Source organism: Buceros rhinoceros, unplaced genomic scaffold, assembly GCF_000710305.1.
Source record: "Buceros rhinoceros silvestris isolate BGI_N320 unplaced genomic scaffold, ASM71030v1 scaffold3228, whole genome shotgun sequence".
In the NCBI taxonomy this organism is placed as follows: Eukaryota; Metazoa; Chordata; class Aves; order Bucerotiformes; family Bucerotidae; genus Buceros; species Buceros rhinoceros.
This window is the reverse complement of record NW_010426189.1, coordinates 72,163-92,562: the sequence shown is the minus strand read 5'-3', so window position 1 is coordinate 92,562 and position 20,400 is coordinate 72,163. Positions and strand designations below refer to the sequence as shown.

At 42.3% G+C, this 20,400-nt stretch overlaps 1 protein-coding gene across 3 annotated transcripts in view; it reads right to left on the bottom strand.

Moving 5' to 3' along the window:
* Positions 1-471: 471 nt before the first annotated feature.
* RIMBP2 (RIMS binding protein 2) overlaps positions 472-20,400 on the bottom strand; it is a 54,663-nt gene continuing 34,734 nt past the window's right edge. For 2 of the 3 annotated variants that reach the window (XM_010141387.1, XM_010141388.1), the window contains 7 exons: positions 19,634-19,792; positions 14,087-14,204; positions 7,742-7,926; positions 6,013-6,181; positions 2,375-2,478; positions 1,826-1,897; positions 472-668 (listed from right to left, as the gene is read on the bottom strand). In XM_010141387.1, the coding sequence (XP_010139689.1) occupies positions 507-668; positions 1,826-1,897; positions 2,375-2,478; positions 6,013-6,181; positions 7,742-7,926; positions 14,087-14,204; positions 19,634-19,792 (969 nt within the window). In that variant the 3' untranslated portion in view covers positions 472-506. Of the gene's footprint in view, positions 669-1,825; positions 1,898-2,374; positions 2,479-6,012; positions 6,182-7,741; positions 7,927-14,086; positions 14,205-15,884; positions 16,602-19,633; positions 19,793-20,400 lie in introns of all 3 variants that reach the window. The other variant, XM_010141386.1, reaches the window with a different exon arrangement.

Sequence of the window (20,400 nt, the reverse complement as noted above, 5' to 3'; positions counted from 1 at the left end):
TATATAAAATATATAATATATAAAATATTGCAGTGATGAAACAAAACAGAAAATGAGATACTCTAAACATGATGAGTCTTTCATAAGAGAGACGTCTCTGGGCAATTAACTAGAAGTCATAAGGACCAAGAGCTGCCCACTGTCAGTCGGTTACGATTTGTAGTTAAAGGAATGCCTGTACCCATCTTTCGTCCACAAGAACTTTTGCTTTCAGCGGATAGTGCATGTAGTAAGAGTCGTTTAGAAGCATTCGGAAGTAACTACTTTCACCAAGGAAAAGCTGCTTAAACTCAAATTATAACTGGAGGTACCATAATGACTGCAGTTGAATGGGAAATTTAGTTTCTTCAGTTACAAATGTAACGAGCTAGCGAGAGGCTCAGTAAAGTAATTTTTCTTTATGTTTCATATATTTGAAAGTTAATTTAAAATGGGCAAATGGATTAAAAATGTTAAAAGTAATGTCTAAATTATAGGTGAGGCAGAATGGAATGGAAAATAAAAACTTAAGTTTTCCTTATTCGGTTGCTTACCCTTTTTGCTTTCGTACGCATCGGTGTATCGTGAACGTATCGCGAGGGTGCATCAGATAGATAGACTTCAACATCGTCAGGCACTTCTTCAAGGAAGTTGGAAGGAACCAGCCCCTTTTGTCCATTAAGTTCACCCTGCAACACGATGGAAAATTCGGTGAGTATTTAACTAAAGCAAATGTTGGTTTCCAGGAAGGTAAGAAAATGTTTTTGCCCATTTCTAAGCCAGTGAGAAAGAGGAGATACCCAGCTAAGGTCACTTGGGGCCTTAAGAGCTTACACACTCAGGAAGATCACAAAAGCTAGTGCACCTCGGCGTCCATCCGTGCGCCGTGGAGCAGTGGTGGCTGAATTCCCACACAGTTTCTAGACTTGGCCTAGAACTTTCTAGACTGCACCACCATGCTCCTGTGTGTGCAAGGCCATGCAGCCCAAGGGCGCTGTGGAGACGGTCACATTGCTCCTTTGGGGCTCAGCCTCTAACGTGTAGCTGAAAGAGAGCAGGGCCTGTTTTCTACGGCCCGTGCACCGGGGACATGGAACGTGCGGGTTCAAGACGCAGAGTGGCAGCTACTGTCAACGTGAAGACAGTTCAGCTGCGCGCACAGTCTCCCAGGATTAAACTCTTCCTCTTCAAGGAATGATGAAGTCGTATGATCAGTTAACTGGTGCTTAAGCCACTCCTGATTTATTTGATTGACTTAATTCACTCAAGTAACCGTTCATTGCAGGGACAGGCTCTGACTAGGCTCTTCTCCCACATGAAGTGTGTTACCCATTAGATGTCACTCGGGTTCGCAGAGATACACGCATGATCAAAATAGAATTTTCCAGCAAACTAAATGAGGCAATTACTGTTTATAAAATGCCAGAGGTAGCTCTCAGCTGCATGAACAACAGTCCCTTAAAACCTGTGCTGGAGGGGCAGGAGTTGGACCTTCTTCAGTGCCACATGAGCTCCTGCAGCTGCGGGAGTGTTGCGGGTTCCGCTGCATCCCTGCAGCAGCGGGATCTGGCCGGGCGGGGTCATACCCTGGCTCTCTGATGGGGCTGGTTGTGCCCTCAGTCTCCCAGGGACAAAACGAGAGCGGTGACACTAACCCCATTCTGACAAGTGCTTCTGGCATGTCACGTAGGCTGGCATTTCTGTCACCTTAGGATCAGAGCTATTCCCACAACACAGGAGCTGGCATTATGCTCTGACGTCCCCCCGGGCTGGTGCTTAATCACGCACGATAGTGAAGACTGTGCTAACAGTTTGTGCCAGCCTGAAGTGACGGAACAGAACTTACATAGTAAAATCCATCTTCATCTATTTCACCGAAGACGGTAATGATGTCCCCTGTGCAGAATGTCAGCTCAGCCTGCAGGAAAAGGAACATGTGACAGGCCATGGTTTGTTGGGCAATGGTTAACGACATTTTCTTTAGAAACAAAGGAAATTTGTAAAACAGTAACTGGAAAACAATCATTCCCCACCATTTATAACTAACTCTGTGCTTTTTTCCTTACAGACTTGCGTTACACGCATACAAATACACCTCTAATGGACAACGTATGTCCATCGCTGGCTAGAGAATATACCGAGCCGTATTAAATAAACCCTACAAAGGATATTCCTTGAGTGTGTTCGAACAAGACCCATAAATCTACTTGTGCCGAAGAAGTCACAAGCATGTCCTATACAATCTGCCCAATAACACTTGACCAGTGTTTGTAATCCAGCACTACTATTTTTTTGCATGTCCGCTGTGGATGTGTAATAGTGCTTCTCTCGTCAATACCAACTACGTTACGCTCCGTAACTGGTAAGCACAGGAAACGGCTCTGTCAGTCATTACCTCGACGTCAACGTTAGGAGAACTTTCTCTTGGGTCATAATCGTACAGTGCCACCATCCTCCGTGTAGACACCGTGTGTTGTCTGCCGCTCCGCCTGTTTCTCTCTGTCCCAATCACAAGGAGAGGAAGGGAAGGAAAGCTATCAAAGTTATTTTGCAAAGATCAACAAGGCGCAACTCCTCTTCCCCACATCATTTCTCAACCATGCAGTAACAGCAGTGGTGTTTCTCTAGCATAGTGCTAAAAGGTCACAGATTACCAAACCTATTAACCCAGGTAAGGGTTTTGAAACCACACATACGGTTCATAACTAGTTTGTAACGGTTCATAACTAGTTTCTAATGGTTCACTTGCCCTCCGCAGTCTCAGCCATCGACTCCTCTGAACTGTAGTTATCTGCAAAACTAATGTTCTGAAATTTTCAGCCGTTCTTGCTTGTAAGAATCTGAGGTTACCAGGGTATAAAAAGCCAAACAGTCAAAATTCATGTTTGTTTCATTTATTTTATTCAAACTTCCACCTTTACTATCTATTCCTTTCCCCCTCCTAATCACAAGGAAGTTGTGCCTGAGATTATTCTTCCACTTTCTGCTGGGAGGCTGGAAGGAGAAACGGACACTCTCAGCTGCCTTTTTTTTTTTTTTTCCTCCCCCACAGTATTTTCGGGATTTACATTCTCAAGTACTGTTTAATTTTACAAGTTTCTTTTGCAGGGGACAGAAAGAAAGGAGTAAAATTGGTAGTTTCCAGGAACCACATGAAATGTTTGCTGATTGCTATTAAACAATTACAGGGAAGCCTGAAATGGGCTTCGTTTTCAATTTGAATGATACTAGCATGGTTCTTGCGGATGATTGCTGCAGCAAGAGAAACATGCTTGTTAGTGCTGCTTACAGACAGGCACCGAGGCAGCTCTGACGAGCGCTAGGCAGTGTGACAAAGGAACCCTGGCTTAGGAGGCACCCTGTCAGTGTTCTGGCATGAGGGTGAACGTTACAGTTTCGGCTGATGTAGGAGCAGGTCCTGAGGCAGCATGCGCTCGCAGCTGCCACATCACCCACCGGCTGACATGGAAGCGTTCGGTCAGAGGAGGTCCTTGCCCTTGCAGAGGGTGGTTTGGCGTTATTTTCCCAGCTACCAATGCAAGGGGTTTACACAGAGCCCCAGGAGAGCCCAAGACAAACGCAGGGACTGTAACAGACGCAGGACCTGATCCCCCTGATTCCCCACAGCCTGGATCAACCGACACCGAAATGACTGTCTCAGAGTCACACTTCCCACTTTGAGGTACTTCTCTGGGGCGACACACTGCCCACTGCTCGGGGTCAAGGGTCCCACTATGACCAGGAAAAGAATCCAAAAAGGATCCTACCCATAACTGCTAAGTGACAGTGTTTTCCACCTTCTGGTTTCCAAAAGTTCAAAGGCATGAAAAAGTAAATCTAGACAGCTCAAATCATTTCAGCTAATTTACAGCTTGAATCAAATTATTGGTTCTTAGCACAGACCTCTTTTAGACTTTCTGGATCTGCGGTGTACAGAGCGTGTGCTCTCTTTGAAACGGTCACAGTTGACTTCAGGAAAGGAATGCATACAAATAAAAGAAGAAAAGATATGAAGCTGTTCAAAGTTCTGTTTTTTTCAGGATTTAATGTGGGCAAAGGATTAAGAGAACTATAGTCATATGAACACAGTATGTAAAGTGTCTGATATGACACAAAAATATGAGTAACATATGAGACAGACTGGCAATCAGAGCCTGCTTCTGCTAAAAATCCACATGGGCAGCCTCTGTGTCAGCGAGGGCCTGAGCACGTGGATCAATGCTATTCAGTTTGTGTTTAGTTTGAAATTAAGCCAAACTAACTATTCTTTCCGAATCCGTTCGTAAAAGTGTTTGTTGGGTTTTGTATTTTAAATGACTAACAATTTAAATCCATGTTAAAGAGAAAATACATGATGCTTTTAAAGCACTAAAATATTTAAAGGTGAACTGCTGGGGGTAGGTTGCTAACAGCTCGCTCAGAAACTTCCCAGAACGAACAGAATTGCTTAAAAAGCTCAGGCCGGGCGACGTTCCTGTCACGAACTGCCTCTCCCTCTTTCCAAGCTAAGGACGTTCTGATTTCTCAGCTATTTCAGGAGTCACAGCCAGGTGAGCACAACGAGAAACTCCAATTCCATTTGTAAGATGACAGACAGCCCAAACGCTCAGATCATGGGAGCTACGTGGATTGGTGCTTTCCTTTTCACAACTGTTCTGTATCAACAACCTGGTGACGGACAAGAGTGGAGAGCCCCGGGCAGGGCTTACAGCAGGAAGTTTCAACTGCAGCTCTTCAGGAAGAGACTTTCTGTACCCGCACGTGACCTGGCTGCTCCAAGCAGAAGCCCAGTTAGACACCTATTTCCACCCATCAGCCCCCCCGCGGTGTTCGCAGAGGTACCTACAGCAGGCTTAGGAGCCTCGTTCTAACAGGTTTCAAGTGGTGCAGACCCACGCTGACGCTGAAACGACTCGTGCAGAGTAATGCTGCAGGCAGCCAATCTGCTCATCTCTAGGTCCCACCGTGTCCCTGCCCCAAGTTTCTGTCCTACAAATGTACATGGAGGGGTCTGTGCTGTACCCAGAGGAGCGGATGGGCTTTACGAGCGCATGGAAGTGAGAGGATTGTACTTATATGGCGTAAGTAAGTAAATACACAGATCGGAATTAAGACCTCAGGTGAGCGTTTAAGAACTTAAATCACCCTCCCCTTTCATGGACAATGGACAACTCTGAAATCTCTCAATATCTTTAAAAAAAAAACCCCAAAACAAAAAGTGATTTGTCTCCCATTTGCTAATACTGTTCTAAAGCAATAAGGTTTTATTCAATCCGAGAAAACAGCTGTGGAAGAGTTCTTTGGTTTTCTTAGCAACCACTTTTACAGTTCACTTTTAAACAGGACCAAATCAATTCCTGCCCTTTATACTCTCTGAATCGTGTTGAAAGATAGTTGTATGAAATTTCTTTTTAGAAGGAAACCTAAGTTTCGGTGCTTGCATTGTATATCTGTGTACAGCATTGAACCAACGACGTAACACAGGTGGTTCAGCACACAGACTTGTTTGGCCAAACTCTGCTTTTTAAAGGGTTTGTCACTGCAGCATCCATAAACTCTGTGATGCTATCCCAAACGAGGTTACACATAACCCTTTGCCACCATCCCTTTAAATCACCGTAAAGTAGGAAAACGTAGAAGAGTAAAATTAACAACAAATAAGTGATTCTTTTTCTGCTTTGCAGCAGTGAGCGTATCACAAAGCACCTCAGCAAAGCACACTCCAAAGCACAGGGATCGTGTTCTGTGTCTAGCAATCTTTCAGGTAACAAAAAACTACTTTTTTTGTAAATAAGAAAGTAATGAGTGGAGCAGTGAAGATACAGGTCCTCATTTGCAGCAAAAGATGTGACTGAGATTAAATATTAGGTGAATAAAGTCATCCAGACACTGACACAGAATGTATCCCATGGTGTAGTAAATTGCTGTCAAGTTTAGATGCATCTGCATATAGTAAAAACAAAAGGCAAAGCCGATCCAGCCACGTTAACAGCACCCAAAAGTCAGCAGTGGAGCGGATACATTTTCCCTTACCGATTTTCTCAATCGGTGTGTTCAAAGGAAGGAAGCCTTGTTTGAGAAGCTGATCCATCATCTCTTCATCATCCGCTTGGATCTCAGAGACCATATTACACGGGATAAGGCCAATTCTTGCACAGGTTTCTCCACGATAGAACCCGTCAGCATCTTTGTCCCCATAGACCTGTTATTCCAAGAGTGATAATGTTGGTCAATAAAGGAATTTTAATGCAGGCTAAATGGTCACTAAAGCTCGGCAGGTGACCTCAGTTCGGATGTGGAACCGGCTTAGGTTTTGACTACTCTGACATAGGTCACAGACCTGCAATTGTTCTGTTAATTTGAATGATGACTTCAGATACATTAGCAGGATTTGGACTGTTTTTCTTAGCAGAGAAGTGCACAAAAAGTGAGAGACAATTTTTGGTGCCGTGTAAATGATATTCAAAAAAGCATTCACAAAACTGTGCCAAAGTGTTATTTTGAGCAGAACCACTTGTACGTAATCAACACTGCCTATCTAATACTTCCTATACTTGATATGTGTACTTAAGCGCTGCTGTTGTCTTGCCAGAAAACATAAATTCAGGTAGAAAAATAGCATGAACAAGTAAATCCAAAATTTCTCTTACATTCCAAAATTGCAGTCAATTCATCAAGGCTACAGATGACACAAAGGCGTAGATCAAGGACTGCACTGAACACCAGTTACGTTCTTAGGACCAAACTGGTGACTGGGTTTAGATTGTTCCTTGTTTAGGCTAAATCAATTGTTTTCTTTCTTCAAAACCAAACAAAAAGCCCCAACCAATCCCTTCAATTCAAATCTGAGTTCATTAAAAATGTCCATCGAATCGCCTCAACACGCTAGAGCAGGGACGTTTCTCGGTTCTAATCATTCTACATCCACGACTGACGTGGCACCGCTATCACTTCACACCGCACAGAATATGTGACCCTAACGTGTTCTGGACAGACTCATACACTCCTGGTGGAAGTGACCATGTTCCACATCCCACTGCTCGGGGAACGTACAAGAAGTACTTTGAAAATGCAAACTAATCCACCTTCTCAACAACTTGGTAAGAAATTCAAGCAGCAGATCACACAGTAACCACCATGGTCCCAAATGTAAAATCAACTTCACTGAGGGTAAATATCTGATGTCTAACACTTTCCCTGTCACCTGGCACATCTTCTGCGCCCTGTTTAAAGGCAGCTTGTGTATTTTACACCAAACAGTCAGTAAAGGGAGCAGTTTTCCCGGTTTCAGAACAGGTTGTTTCTGGAAGAGAAATGCCTAACTTCTGGGTTTTAATTACTCTTAAGTGTACACTAGCTCGGAGTGTTCAGCTTTTAAAACCTGCAGCAGCTCTGGGATGTGGGAAGGTGCGACACTGAGCACCTTTGTGGCACCTCGGCAGCAAAGACCTCCTCGCTGAAGCAGCTTTCCCTGCAGGGTGTGAGGCAGTGGCCACAGAGCCACAACTTCGGTCTTAGCACCTAAATCTCTGACTGAGCCTGGCCCCGAGTATCCGTCGTAACTCTGAGATGTTTGCCCATTCTCATTATTTTGAAGCCATCAGCACTAGATGTTAGGTTCCCGATCCAGTAAATTTACAGCCTGAAATCTGGAGGAAAAAACCCCTCTTGGCCTCTAGTCACACACGTTGCTTTCTCCACAGGGAACAAAGACCCTGTTTGTAAAACTGGGTCCTTCATTTCCTTTGTTTTTAGATCCCACCTTAATGATCTGTCCTTCTTTAAATGGCAGCTCTTCTTCTGCAGCATCAGGGTTTGGGGACATGGTCAGCGGATCGTAGTCGAAGAGTGCAACAAATATTCGAATAGAAGAATCTTCTGTGCCAGGATCTGTTTCTGATTCTTCATAAATATCTGGAGAAAGACGCTCATGACCACCATATCCATCTATGAAAGTAAATTCAGAAAAGAACAATTCAGTAATACAAGCTGGCCTCATCTTTCAACTCTTCCAGTTAATATTTGAAAAATGTTTGGCATTTCAGTGGAAAAAAACCAGTAACTTAATGCATGCCCTATTAAGCTTGGTGTGATTTTTGTTTTCTTTTTTTTAATTTGCAAGTTTTTTTTTATTTTAAAGTATAAAAATCTGCACGCACTGACCGTGGTGTTGAGCTCCTGCACCACACTGACATTTACACACGTGAATACAGCTCAGGTAAGGAAGCGATTTTTGTTAGGTTTACTAGAGTTGTCATAAATGGAGGTAGCATGGCAAGAGTGACAGGATGCTGAGCCTGACGATAGGCTTTACCATCGCTGTAAAAATAACCACGCTGTGGCTCCGCCTGCTTTCCAGCACAGCTGCTTCTGCTCTTCATGGACACAAGAAAGCGCGTCCCAGCTGTGCTGACGTACCATGTTTTAGGTACCAGCTTTAAGACACGGTTATAACCTCTTCTCTCCAGACAGGCAAGAAGAAATATTTCTCAGTAGTGTTATTTATGCCAGGGTTGGAACGACACTGCCTATCGTTCGTTTAAACACAGGCAATAATTAACAGAGCCAGCAGTGCCCCAGAGCAACCCAAACACTAACAAGATGTGTTAAAATCCACGAGAACTTGTTAGCGATGACTGCATTTAACCGTCAGCTCGTTAGGACAGATCACCCATGAACACCACAAGACTTGGCACTGCACTGAACCCTGTCCACTGCAGGGTACCAGGTCAATTAGGACCTAAAAAATGAGAACTGACATTTCGGTCTCATATCATTCAGACTTTTCAAATGACCTGAAGAATGCGTTTAGTCCATGATTCAACAGCATTCTACAGGATGGGCTGCAGGAAAACCAAATTAGAAAATAAGGCCAAAATGGCTAACAATTAGTGTTTTCATTGACAGGTTTCAAAGGCGTTTGATTTTGATTTGAAAGAGCATGTGGTAGTACTTTCCCCCCCCCCAAATAGGCTCCTTCAAGACATATGAAATTAAAGTCCCAATAAATAAAGCCCTCAAAATCACAGGCCACTTCTGAAAAACTTGGCTTGTTCTGCACGTCCCACTAACTTCAGTGGGAGTCACGTACTTTTGTTGATCCAACCCTTATAATCCGGTTTGCAAGATCCTTCACAACTGACAAACTGAGAAAGTGATGTTATGAATTATGATGAAAATGTAGTTCAACTATGTCAAAAATTTTCCAAATAATTTTCATATTAATACAACTTTTACAGTAATCACTTCTTACACATTAAAGACTCATTTGTGGTACCGGTTTGAACATTCAGTATGGAGTAGTTTAGATAAAATTCTTCTTTTTACCTCTACATCAGATATATTTTATTCAACAGTTGATATTTTAAAACTACCAGAAAAAGTTTTTAGCGAGTCACAGCTTTAAGGGGACAGCTACTAACTCTTGGGTCCAGAGCGCAAGAAAGAATGTGAACAGGGGAAAAATGCAGAACAGCAAAAAGGGCAGGGAGAGATTCCAGCCAAGAAGCTTTAGGCAGGCACAAAGCACAGAAAGGAAGTGTGGGCGAAGGGCACATGGGGGACAGAAAGCAATGGGACACGAAGGATGGCATTCTTCCCTGGTCTGTTCTCCCCCCGCAGCCAGGTTGCAGTCTGTGTTCATCCCCAGGCCCACCAGGCAACGTAAATCAGGTGGGTTAAGGGGTGTTCTGCTTTTTTAAATTAAAATTACTGATTTTTGCATCTAACTCTAACTGCAGTCGGTGGGGGTTAGGTGCAAACATGAATTATAGCTAAACTGGCCTGTAACATCTGCCTCAGAATAGTGGTGTTTGCTTCAGTGACCCAGAAAGCAAACGCTCTCTTGATTAGCTGGTTGGGCACTCATTCTCTCAGGAGGTACGTACATTGGTCATACATACACACACGTGTAACTGTGTACGTAAAAACTCAGTCTTTGGGTGCAGCCAGTCAGATTCCCAGCTGATGCGTCGCGGCAACCACAGCTGGGTTGAACGCACTGGGTAGACACCGATACGCACAAGCTGATGGTCTGGCTGGCAGTCGGTCCTGTCGGCTTTGAAACTCAACATTATTTCACGATTTACCTCAACTTTCAGGGCCTCTTTTGTTTCATTTCAGATACCAACAAAACCCTAACGTCTTTCTTAGCTCTACATATGGCCCAGGCTGCTTTTATGGGTCGTCAGATGCTTCAATTTCCCGTGTTATGAACTATGAAAACTGAGTTGTTGATCATGTAATGATTTCTGTGTTGATGAAACAACAAATACTATCAGCACGGGGTATAATTGCCTTACCCCCGTAATACAAGCTTGTCACTATGTAATTATTCCTAAAAATAAAAGTGATTTTTGTCTTCACCAAGTGATACAGCCAAAGTCCGGCGTGGCCATTGAAAAGACCCCGAATATTCGTTTAGCCCAAGCCCTAAATCAGAATAATGTCTGGGAACTGCTTCCTACCACAGGACGTGGGCGTGGGCTTGGGGTTTACTAGCTACTGATTGTGCCTGTCGGGTGCGTATGAACCAAGTGGAAATGCGGTCGATTTGATGGATGGCTGTTCAGGGGTGTACAGTAAATACTGACCGGCATCAGTAGCAGCGCAGCTTCACAGAGGTTCATGCAATGCAGTGTGCTTGGACCCAGCCGAGGATGGAAAGGCTGCACAGCAGTTTCAGGACAGAGGACTAAGGGCTGCTTGTCCCTTACAGCTGAGCTGAAGAAACTTAACCTGAGAGCAGACAGGACTGAAGAGCTAGTTCCCCTGGCGTTCTGCATTGCATGCAAAGTTGTCATACAGAAATCGCACTTGTTAACAGGCAGCTCTAAACCGTGTCTGTCACAAAGGATGAATGATGTTCGCCATACCGTATCTATATTCAGGGGCCATGGTACGCTGCTGAGGCCATTTCTTGTGTCCACCAATGCTGCGATAATAAGCTTCTTCTTTTACGGGTGAAATATTTCCCTCACTACCTGACCGAGACCGACCGCCTTCACTGTTACTGTCCATTGTAATTTCTAAGGAGAAAAAGGGAATGATCTATTAAAACATAGTGTAGAGTTGCCTTTGCGGAGGCTCCTGCGAGCAGGCTTTGCCTACCTTTTTTTTCTGACTTGCATATAATAGGAAGGCTAAACACTGCATAAGCTTTGCCAGATGTCTCAGCCTCTAGAAATCCTTCTTCAGTGGGGGAATCACAGAATTGTGTATCTCCTGTTTTTAAGCATCTGAAATTTGTGCTTTTTAAAAGTCATACAGTGTAAATATTGTTTGTTAGATCTTTGGATAGGAATCATCTTTTATTATGACATTTAAACAATCCTACCTGCCAGATCTGCAAGGTCAAGAGCACTGTAAACTGTGTTTCACCTTCTAAAGTATCAACCTAAAAACAAAAATTAATTAATTTACTTAAATCCTACCTGCAAGAAGATACTAATCTACAGTATTTATAGCTTAATGGAGAAAATACCTCAAAGAATTTAAATTCTGGAACATTTTGGAGAAAGGTTTTAGCACTGGAATCTGAAGAACATTACAGTTTTGCAGGTCTTTCCTGCTAATTCAACCTACCAGAGCTGCCTTAAGAACTTCCCATCACTGAAGTGACCCTTTAGCTGAATAACTTAATAAAAACGCCAGGCGTACGTGTAAAGGAATAAGCTGCTGCCAAGACATTTGGAATCGACATTTGAGAGCTATATACTGAGGCCAACGACAGTCTCGTGTATTCGAGCAGACTACAGCTGCGTTGTAGTTAGTTGCTTCTTCCATTTCATCTGCTTTTCGCTTTGTGGGACTGTGTTATGACACAGCTCTAACAACTTCCTTCTTCCAAAGCCTTACTTGCTGCCCTTAGTCGTGGGAAACTTCCCCTGTCAGTGGGAGCTCTGCACAGTGGGTTCGAGTTTCCACAATGTTCTGCTAGAGGCTTTTGGACGCTCTACTTTTACCACATTTTATTTATTTGAACTCTTGATACATCTCATATTTTCTAGATTTTTTTCCAGCAGGTTTACAGGAAACAACTTTTGTGCAGAGTTTTATCAAGGGCTTAAATTTGCTTCACTTATCCTCAAAGTGGTTTATTTCAGCATCACGCTGAAAGAGCAAAATATTGCACACACATCTTTCAGCAATTTTAGTCGCTAGTCTTTTAGTCAGAGCAGTCAGCCTTGAACACACAAGGCTTTTCAGCAGCTTCACAGCAAATCTTTTTTTTAATTATTTTTTTGTTAGATACTGTACATAATGATCAGTAGTTTGCTCATTACCAGCATTAGACAATATCGTCATTTATTCCTAATGGAACTTCCCCAAAGAGCATTTGAGGATTGTACATGGTGCAAAATACACTAATAAGTTCTTTAAGTTACACTGGAAGAAATAATATCTGAGATTTTATTTTCTATTTGATTACCTGTTTGGGTACAGACCGACTATCAGTCTCTTTATCTGATTCCTAAACTGTTGCCTCTGAACTACTAAACAGCAAAGTCATTACTTCGTGGTTTCCGTGTCCTAACTTTGTTGACAGAAAGTAAGCTTTGATAAATATAATCACTTCTCTTATTTTTTAATTAAAATGAACATGAAAAGGAAACCCAAAGGATTAATTCAAACCAACCTGTCTATTCGCTTGCTATTCACAAAGAAAAAAAAAAAAAGTTTTAGCAGGTAATATAAAAGACAGAACTTAGAGACAAAACTTGCTTTAAGTAATCTAAACATAAACCAGAAATCTTTAAACCTGAGAAAAAAAGGCTGGTTTCAGAGAAGAAGGACACAAAAATCTAACAGACTTCACACCGTCATCCGAAAGATACTTGGTTCAGTTAGCAATAATCTGTCAGCAGAACCTCAAGAGCCTCCTTGGAGGTGATTCTCCCCGCTACCATTTTCATACCAGTGTAATTCCATTGACATCTGTGAAGATTATCCTGGTTTATGCCAGGATGTGGGACAAGATTCAGCCTCTGACCGGTCGTGCTCTGTTGAGGACACTGAAGTTTCATGCATTACCGCTGTGTGTGTTTTCTGATCCATGGTTTCAATAAAATAATCACTATCTACTAGATACCAAAATAATTGTGCCCACTAGGGGGATTTCACTTTTAATTTATAGTACAGGCATTTTAGTTTGGTTCTATGAAAGGGGAATAACATTTAATATTTAAAAATAAAAGCACTCCTTATTGATCAGCCTCTTTCCTTCTGCTACTCCCCATTTGTGATGTCTCTTATTCAGATAAATGTCAGGTGAGAATTGCCTGACAGTGCTCCCTTCTCCTCCTGTTGATGCCTCCAGTATTCACAAATTAAAGTCCGGTTTAGGGACAGGAACCAGACTGACTTCATGTCTCCATGGAGGAAAGCTCCGCTAACAGCTCACAGAAGTTTTTCTGTGTTTGTTTTGCCTGCACTTCCTGATTTTCAGAGTGATTATTTCTGATTGGTTGGTACAGAGTGCAAGTTTTAACAGATATGTATTTGTCCATAGTGTCTTGATTCCATTATCTTTTCTGCACTACTTTTTGGATTTTCTGGTATACACCAGCATATGGTTTGTCATAGGTAAACCAGAATAGAGATGATTCTGTAAGAAATGCAAAATCTAGTAAATATATGCAAGTTCTACTAAGTTGTTACATTTAACAGCTTCCATTTTTTCCTGCTAAATTCCAAAAAGTAGTCAAGAAAATGGAAAATGAATGCAAAATGATGGTCGATGAGTGGAAAGATGGATGGCTGGATGGCTGGCTGAATGGGTACATTCATTTCACTGATCGTACAGGAGCCTGCCTGCAAATTCCTTCTTACGTAAGATCTAACAGTACCTAAGCTTAACCAAGCTTAGAAAAGCTCCCATACCCACTAACTTCCATGCAAAGACTCCCCGTGATGTCAGTGACTACTGACTCAGCCCCCTGTGAGTCCCCAGGATACTCATATTTAGATGGACAAGTTTTAATTCCATTTCATCCCATTTTAAGTAACAGTAACCATGGTTCAAGACAAGTGTTGTTTCTTTCTTAAGGACCGCCTTCCCGACTCTGAGGCTGCAAAAAACAGAAATGCACCAATCTGTCCAACTAACCAATGGAAGGGACCAACATTGGTCGAGACCTTTGTGGCACTGCACTGCCATGAGAGGACCTTCGCCCTGCATGCTCCGCCCTTTCAGGCCGTCCTGCAGATGATGGATTACCTAAAAGCTAAAAAAACAACAACAGAAAAAACAGGTTTGTAAGTTACATGCATGGTAACATCATGGTTACATGGTTGGACATTAATCAGGTCAATCACGTTTGGAAGCATAAGCTCTAAAGGCAACTAAACTTAGTTTTTAACTGAAAGGTTAGCTGAAAAGTAAATACTGTTGCCTGGCAAACCTGCAAAAGAAAAAAAAATGGTTCCCTGATTCATGGCAGTGTTTTGTAACCAGCAGTCACACATCAGAACAAAAAGAAAAGAAAAGAATAATTTTTGAAATATTCTTTTGCCTTTGTTGTTGCTGCTAGGATGGCGGTACAATCTTCTGACGAGCAGCCTGACCAGCCGTGCGAGCTGCGGAGATCGGACTGCACTGAAAAGTGCGGTGCCTTTCTGTGTTCAGCTACACGGCTTTGTCCGGTTTGCAGCGCGTGAACGAGGGTACGTCCTCCTGTCTCTGAGCACACGGCTTTTCTAGATACCGCTTCGGTCGTTAAAGCCTTTTAAAGGTCATCGAAACGTGAAGAAGGGAATGTTGACACACTTCGTCTCACTTCACAGCTGTCTCTTTCTGTTCACTACCCTTGCAGAAAATGTTGTCTTTTAACGACTGAGTGGTGCTATTTTAATGCTCTCCAGAGTTTATCATGCAGTCACTGAGATTAATATAGCTTGGGCACCAATTTTAATGGGAGAAAATTTTGAACATCATTTCAGCATAAACTGCTGGGCCAGAAGAGCAGGCGGCTGACCGCTCCTCTTAGATTTGAGGTTTCCACTCTGGACTGTCGCAGGCTGAGAGAGTAAAGAACTTGCTTTGGTCTTTGGGGAGCCGGGAAGCCTCCGGATGCATCTATCAAACCGTGGAGACTCTGCTATAGATTAACGGACAGGAATGCAAGTAGGCGAGATCACACAGAGGCGTCTTGCAAGGTGCGGGATGGCCCTGGCCTCTCCCTTCGGAGGAAGCTGTTTGCCTGCATTCTCCGGCAGAGATGCAGTCTGCAACTTCAAAGGCAAGAAGAGATGAGCTAAAAAGGAAGGCAAAGTAGTGACAGTGCAGAGATAAGGTAGGAAATGGAAATATGATGAAACCTGTGACTCCATAAATCTGGGTCACTGTCACAGTAGAGGAGAATCTTGATTGTCGTCTGGAGATGTTTCATGATAAAGAGCATATCCTGAATATTCTGGGAATGAGTTGAATAAAAGCAACAAGATGAAATGAATTCCTTGACATTAAAAAAAAAAATTACTAATGAAATCTTTTCCAATTAAAATGCACCATTCTTTTAAAGCAACATTTAGATGGGCAAAATACAGGAAAATGATCTTTTGGAAAAATCAGTAGTTCAGCTAACCCTTAATTAAAATTTAGATTCAGTTGTCCTTTAATAAAAGCAGCCATTATTATAATCTGTTCTGTGGGAAAATCATTGTAAAGCAAATTAAACTGATTTCAGCATGACACAAAAGAGGACTGTATAGGAAAATGCAGAAAAATAAACTAAAATGAATGGGGAGGACAAAAAAAGGGGGAAAATTCAGCAGATAGGTCCAAAGGACGGACTCCGAAAATTAATTCAGGAAAAAAAAGGAACAACAACAACAAAAAAGAACAAAAGAAAGAAACCAGACTGATTTGACAAGCAGATGTTAGAAGGAAGATTTATTTCACACACCAGAGAGTCTTCTGCATCTCTGTGGGATGGCTTTGCAAGTAGACCAGCTGCCCTAGCGTCAGCCATTTTTAAGTCGGTCTTCCAGCCTCCCTGCACATCTTCATTAGACAAATTATCTGTTCTATTATATTTCTGGGTCTCATACTTTTTCTCGTAACTGGGCTTGACCTGTTCACTCCTGGGCTCTACAAAGGAAGGACCCAGGTCACCAAAATCTTCTTCGATGCTGGTTTGTCTGGTTAAAGTTTTCCTGCGAGCAAGCAATGGCCTCATGCTTTTCCTGCAGGAACAGTTAGCAGTCTCTGCACAGCAGCTAGATGCCATGTTGGCAGAAACTGTGTATCTGAAATTAAAGCGAGATTCTTCTTCTTCACTTCCACAGTCTAGTCCACTGTCTGGGCTTCTTGATAAGGACCGGCTATATTTACATCCTTTGTCGTCTGCGGCAAAATCCTCCATGCCTGAAATTCTGTGCTTGGCTGGGTACCAGAAGTTGTGCTGCTGGTCTTGATTGTAGGGCCTAGGTGGTCTAGAGTCTCTAGCTATTGTGGGATTCTTTTTATAGGGCATACCTAAACCCTGCTTGTACAGCAGTTCAGAGTATTCACCATCCTCTTCAGCTACTTCTGGAATACTGAAAAGCTTTTTACTGTGATGTATCTGCTGTGAAAAGTCAGGCTGTTCCAAAAAAGTGGCTTCAGTGGTCTTATCGCACTCCTTAAGAGTATGTGATGTTAAAAACCAGAGAGGGAACAAATAGTGTGTGACAGAAATAAAATGGGAGGGAAAAGGGAGAAGAAAAGAAAAATAAAGACAGAATTAGTTTTAGAGCAATGACAAACATAAGACATGCAGCTTATTTAGTGAAAAGGACGTCATGCTTTGAATGCGAATCTGTGAAAAATAAAGACGTGATTAAGAAATTGCTGGATGTCAGATACAACATGAGAGGTCGGTACAAACAACTGAGTGATGCTCTCAACAAGAATAAACCCATGCATTTAAATCAAAGCAATAAAAGCTGTGTAAGGTTCCAGCATGGTGAATGGGAATGGCATTCCAACACAGGACTAATGCTTGGTGCGTTCCGTGCCCCATGCCAAACTGCTATTCAGTTTTTCTTTGTAACCAGAACCCATATCTGAGAATGAAAGTTCTGGTTTAGCAAGATTTCTTGCTTTGCATCTGTTAAAGCATCTTGTATGAATAGCAAATAGTCCTAAACCTCCTGCCGGAGGAGAGCTCTTCTGCAGACATCATTTGAGGAGTTCTAGTTTCCTTTGTAAAATTGTAAAAAAACAAAAAGGCACCAGTTTTAAAGCTTGGCTTCCACAGGAAGAACCCTGAGAAGCAGGCTCCTCTCTGAGGTCACTTGGTCTGCACTGTCATCAAATCTCTCATCATAATCTCATACCTGCTTGATAAAACCAGTATTTGAAAATCAGCCCATTAGCAGAAGAGAGTAAAAGTGTCTGTTTTTACCAGAAGTAGGTAAAAACTACCCCAGCCTGGGTAAAATAAGCGTTCTGAACATGATAGATTTTATACTTTTTCTATCATCACATTTAGACAATACACAGGTCGGTGTGACCGAAGAATCCTATGCAGTGTCTTGGACTCTGAGAAGAGGCAAGAGAATAATGATGCAAGAGGTGTTGGTTTTCACTGACGTGGTTTATAGAGTCTATATCACGGAGATCACCTCGCCCTGTACTTTACTCCACGCCCAGATCAGGTAGGTGATGTGGACACAACAGCACCCACAAATGATGGCAGGATCACCTCAGGGACTTCAGCAATACCTGTCTCTGAGCACATGGCACTTAGTTGGGTTTCGGACGTCTTCTCCTGTCAGGCATCAGCAACTTTCTGAGTGACTTTATGACTCTATTTGTGTCACCTGTTCTCAATCATTTTTAAAATGTGTATCATGCTTGTAAAACGTTTGAGACAAACTCTCATGAAAATGGAAGAAAGTCAATAAATGTGAACAAGGATAGTTTTGATTGGAGCTCAAATGTCCCACATTTCAGAATGCTCGGATCGCGTGAGTGAGTTGGCCCTTCCCTTGATCTCCTGTGTCAGCCTTTGTTTTAGGGAACCATTGGAGGGAATAATAATCTCCCATAAAAAGCAAATATATTTCCGCATGCAAAATGTTTTCTGGTTACTTGGGGGCATCTATTAACTCAGGAGATAATATTTACGGTGGCAAGGGCAGGGCTGGCACAGTTTCAGATGCTGGAGGAACAGGAATCTGATTACGTTATGGAAAATTCAGTATGCATGTCCTTCAGTTATTGATATTGCAAAGTGAAATTGGATCTCGTGAAAGAGCGGGAAATTATTGAGCATTTTGGGGGTGGAATCTGACCTGCATTTTATATCAAAAACCATAGCAGCATGATGGGCGTATTCTCTAAATGAGACTCAGACATCCGTGAGTCCTTGCCCAGAAGTACCTGCAGAATGAACTCCGCTTTCACAGAACCAGCCAACCCCCCGTACCCTTCACATACACTATTACAGCATCTGCCGACTGGACAGGTCTAAAATGAAGTTACAATGAATTGCAACACCAATTAAAGATTCGGTCCTTTCTTTTCAAACATCAGCACAGGCAATATTAATTTAAAATCAAGAAGTAAATATACTTTCTGATGCCTAATGACAAGAACAGTCTGGGGATAATTCACTTTTTCCGAGAGGAAGGGGACAGAAGCAGCATGCAGAAGGATTTCAGTTTCGACCTTCATGTTAGCAGAATAATAGAAACACTGATTATTTTTTCTTTGGAAAAAGCACCTGTCTCATTCCACACAGTATCAGAACACAAAGACTGAATTTATAGTACATGAAAGCAGTTACAAGAATGGTCAAAACCCTTGTACGCATGAGAAAAGAGTATTGGGTTTTAGTTAGGTAACAGCATGTTGGAAGAGAAATCGACCTGTGGTTTTCCCTGTCGTCCAACTGATCCAGCTTTCGAGGAGAACACAGTTTGGTGTGATTGCCAGACCCACGGAAAGCAAAGAGGAGTTACGCGTACAAACATACCATGAGAAACTTACTCTGCGTTGGGTAGGTTGGACATTCTACATATGCTGTAATTGTTACACTAACGGTGTAACTAATGTAATTGTTACACTAACGGTGTCTTTCATGCTGACTCTTCCTGTGTAGTGCCAAAACAATATTTCCTGCTCTCTCTGGTGATTCCTTAACAATCAGAGCACAAGGATTCTGACAATGCATTTGTCAAACAAAGCTGACACAACTCCCTTTCTCACAAGGACCCTTTAAAGCCTGTGGAAGAGATAGCACTGGAAACAGGGACAAGTTACTCAGATGTGAAAAACCTCAGTTGTTTTATTTCTCTTTCTATATGTGTGTATGTTTATATAAGTCTCCTTGCTCAGAAACAACTCATTGTCTGGGTTGCACATGTAGTATATTGTCGTATAGACGTGGGAAAGGTCCCCAGATATAGAACAGAAAATGCAACTTCAATGATTACATGTAGGAAAATAGTCAATTAGTTGAAGGATTAGCTATCAAATAATGAAAAAAAAAAGAGTAATAGATGTATTAAAGCGGCCTTGACATCATAAAAAATGTTCACCCCAGTTCTAAGTCTATATGACAGTGTGAGTTTTAATGGTCCGCAAAATCCATAACTGACTAAAGAAATGCTTTGAAGGAAGAATCAAAATATGAGGTACTCCTGAGGTTGCTCTGCAGTCACTTACCTTAAGCGCATTGTGTGAAGTCACACTGACTCGTCGCCTTCCTCCATCCTCCAGCTGCATTTCGGAGTAAAGCTCTTCCTCATCTTCCTCCATAATATCAGACAGGTCAGAGCCTCGGCTGCTCTCTGTGTGGTACTCTTCACCATGGCAATAGTGGGACTAATTGACAGGGTAAGAGGGAAAAATCTTTACTGACTGTCAGCTGAAAATCCTCGTATAACACCAATGAGGACTCTAGCAGCAGCTAGGTTTGAATATCACACGAACAACCACATACACATTACATCATGCAGCTTGCTGCTCTGTTCTAGTGGAGAAACTTTGTATAAATCGTGTTTGCCCATTTATGATCCCAATTTAAGAAATCCAGTCGTAATCCCATAGGTGACACCACAAAGGATGTCTGCATTCACAGCCCCAAATCTAGTTTAATCTTGATTAGATTCCCGTGATTTAAAGAGGTCCTTCGTGCATCAGTGGAGTTGCTGACCAAATTTTCAAAAGCTCTAGGATAATTCACGTATCATCTGTTCTTCACAGCTGTTTGTTACATCTCATTGTTATTTAAAAGTGATCAACATTTAATTCTTGCAGGATGTTACCATCATTGCACGATACAGCTAGCTGATGGAATTTGAAGCTCTCATTCTCTTAAACATTGCAGGAATAGACTGGCTAAAACCTTAATGGTCTTTTAAAATCAGTCGAAATATTCCAAGTTCCTGTGTGTTTCCTGTTATTTGTAAGATGAGGAGGAGTACATCCTG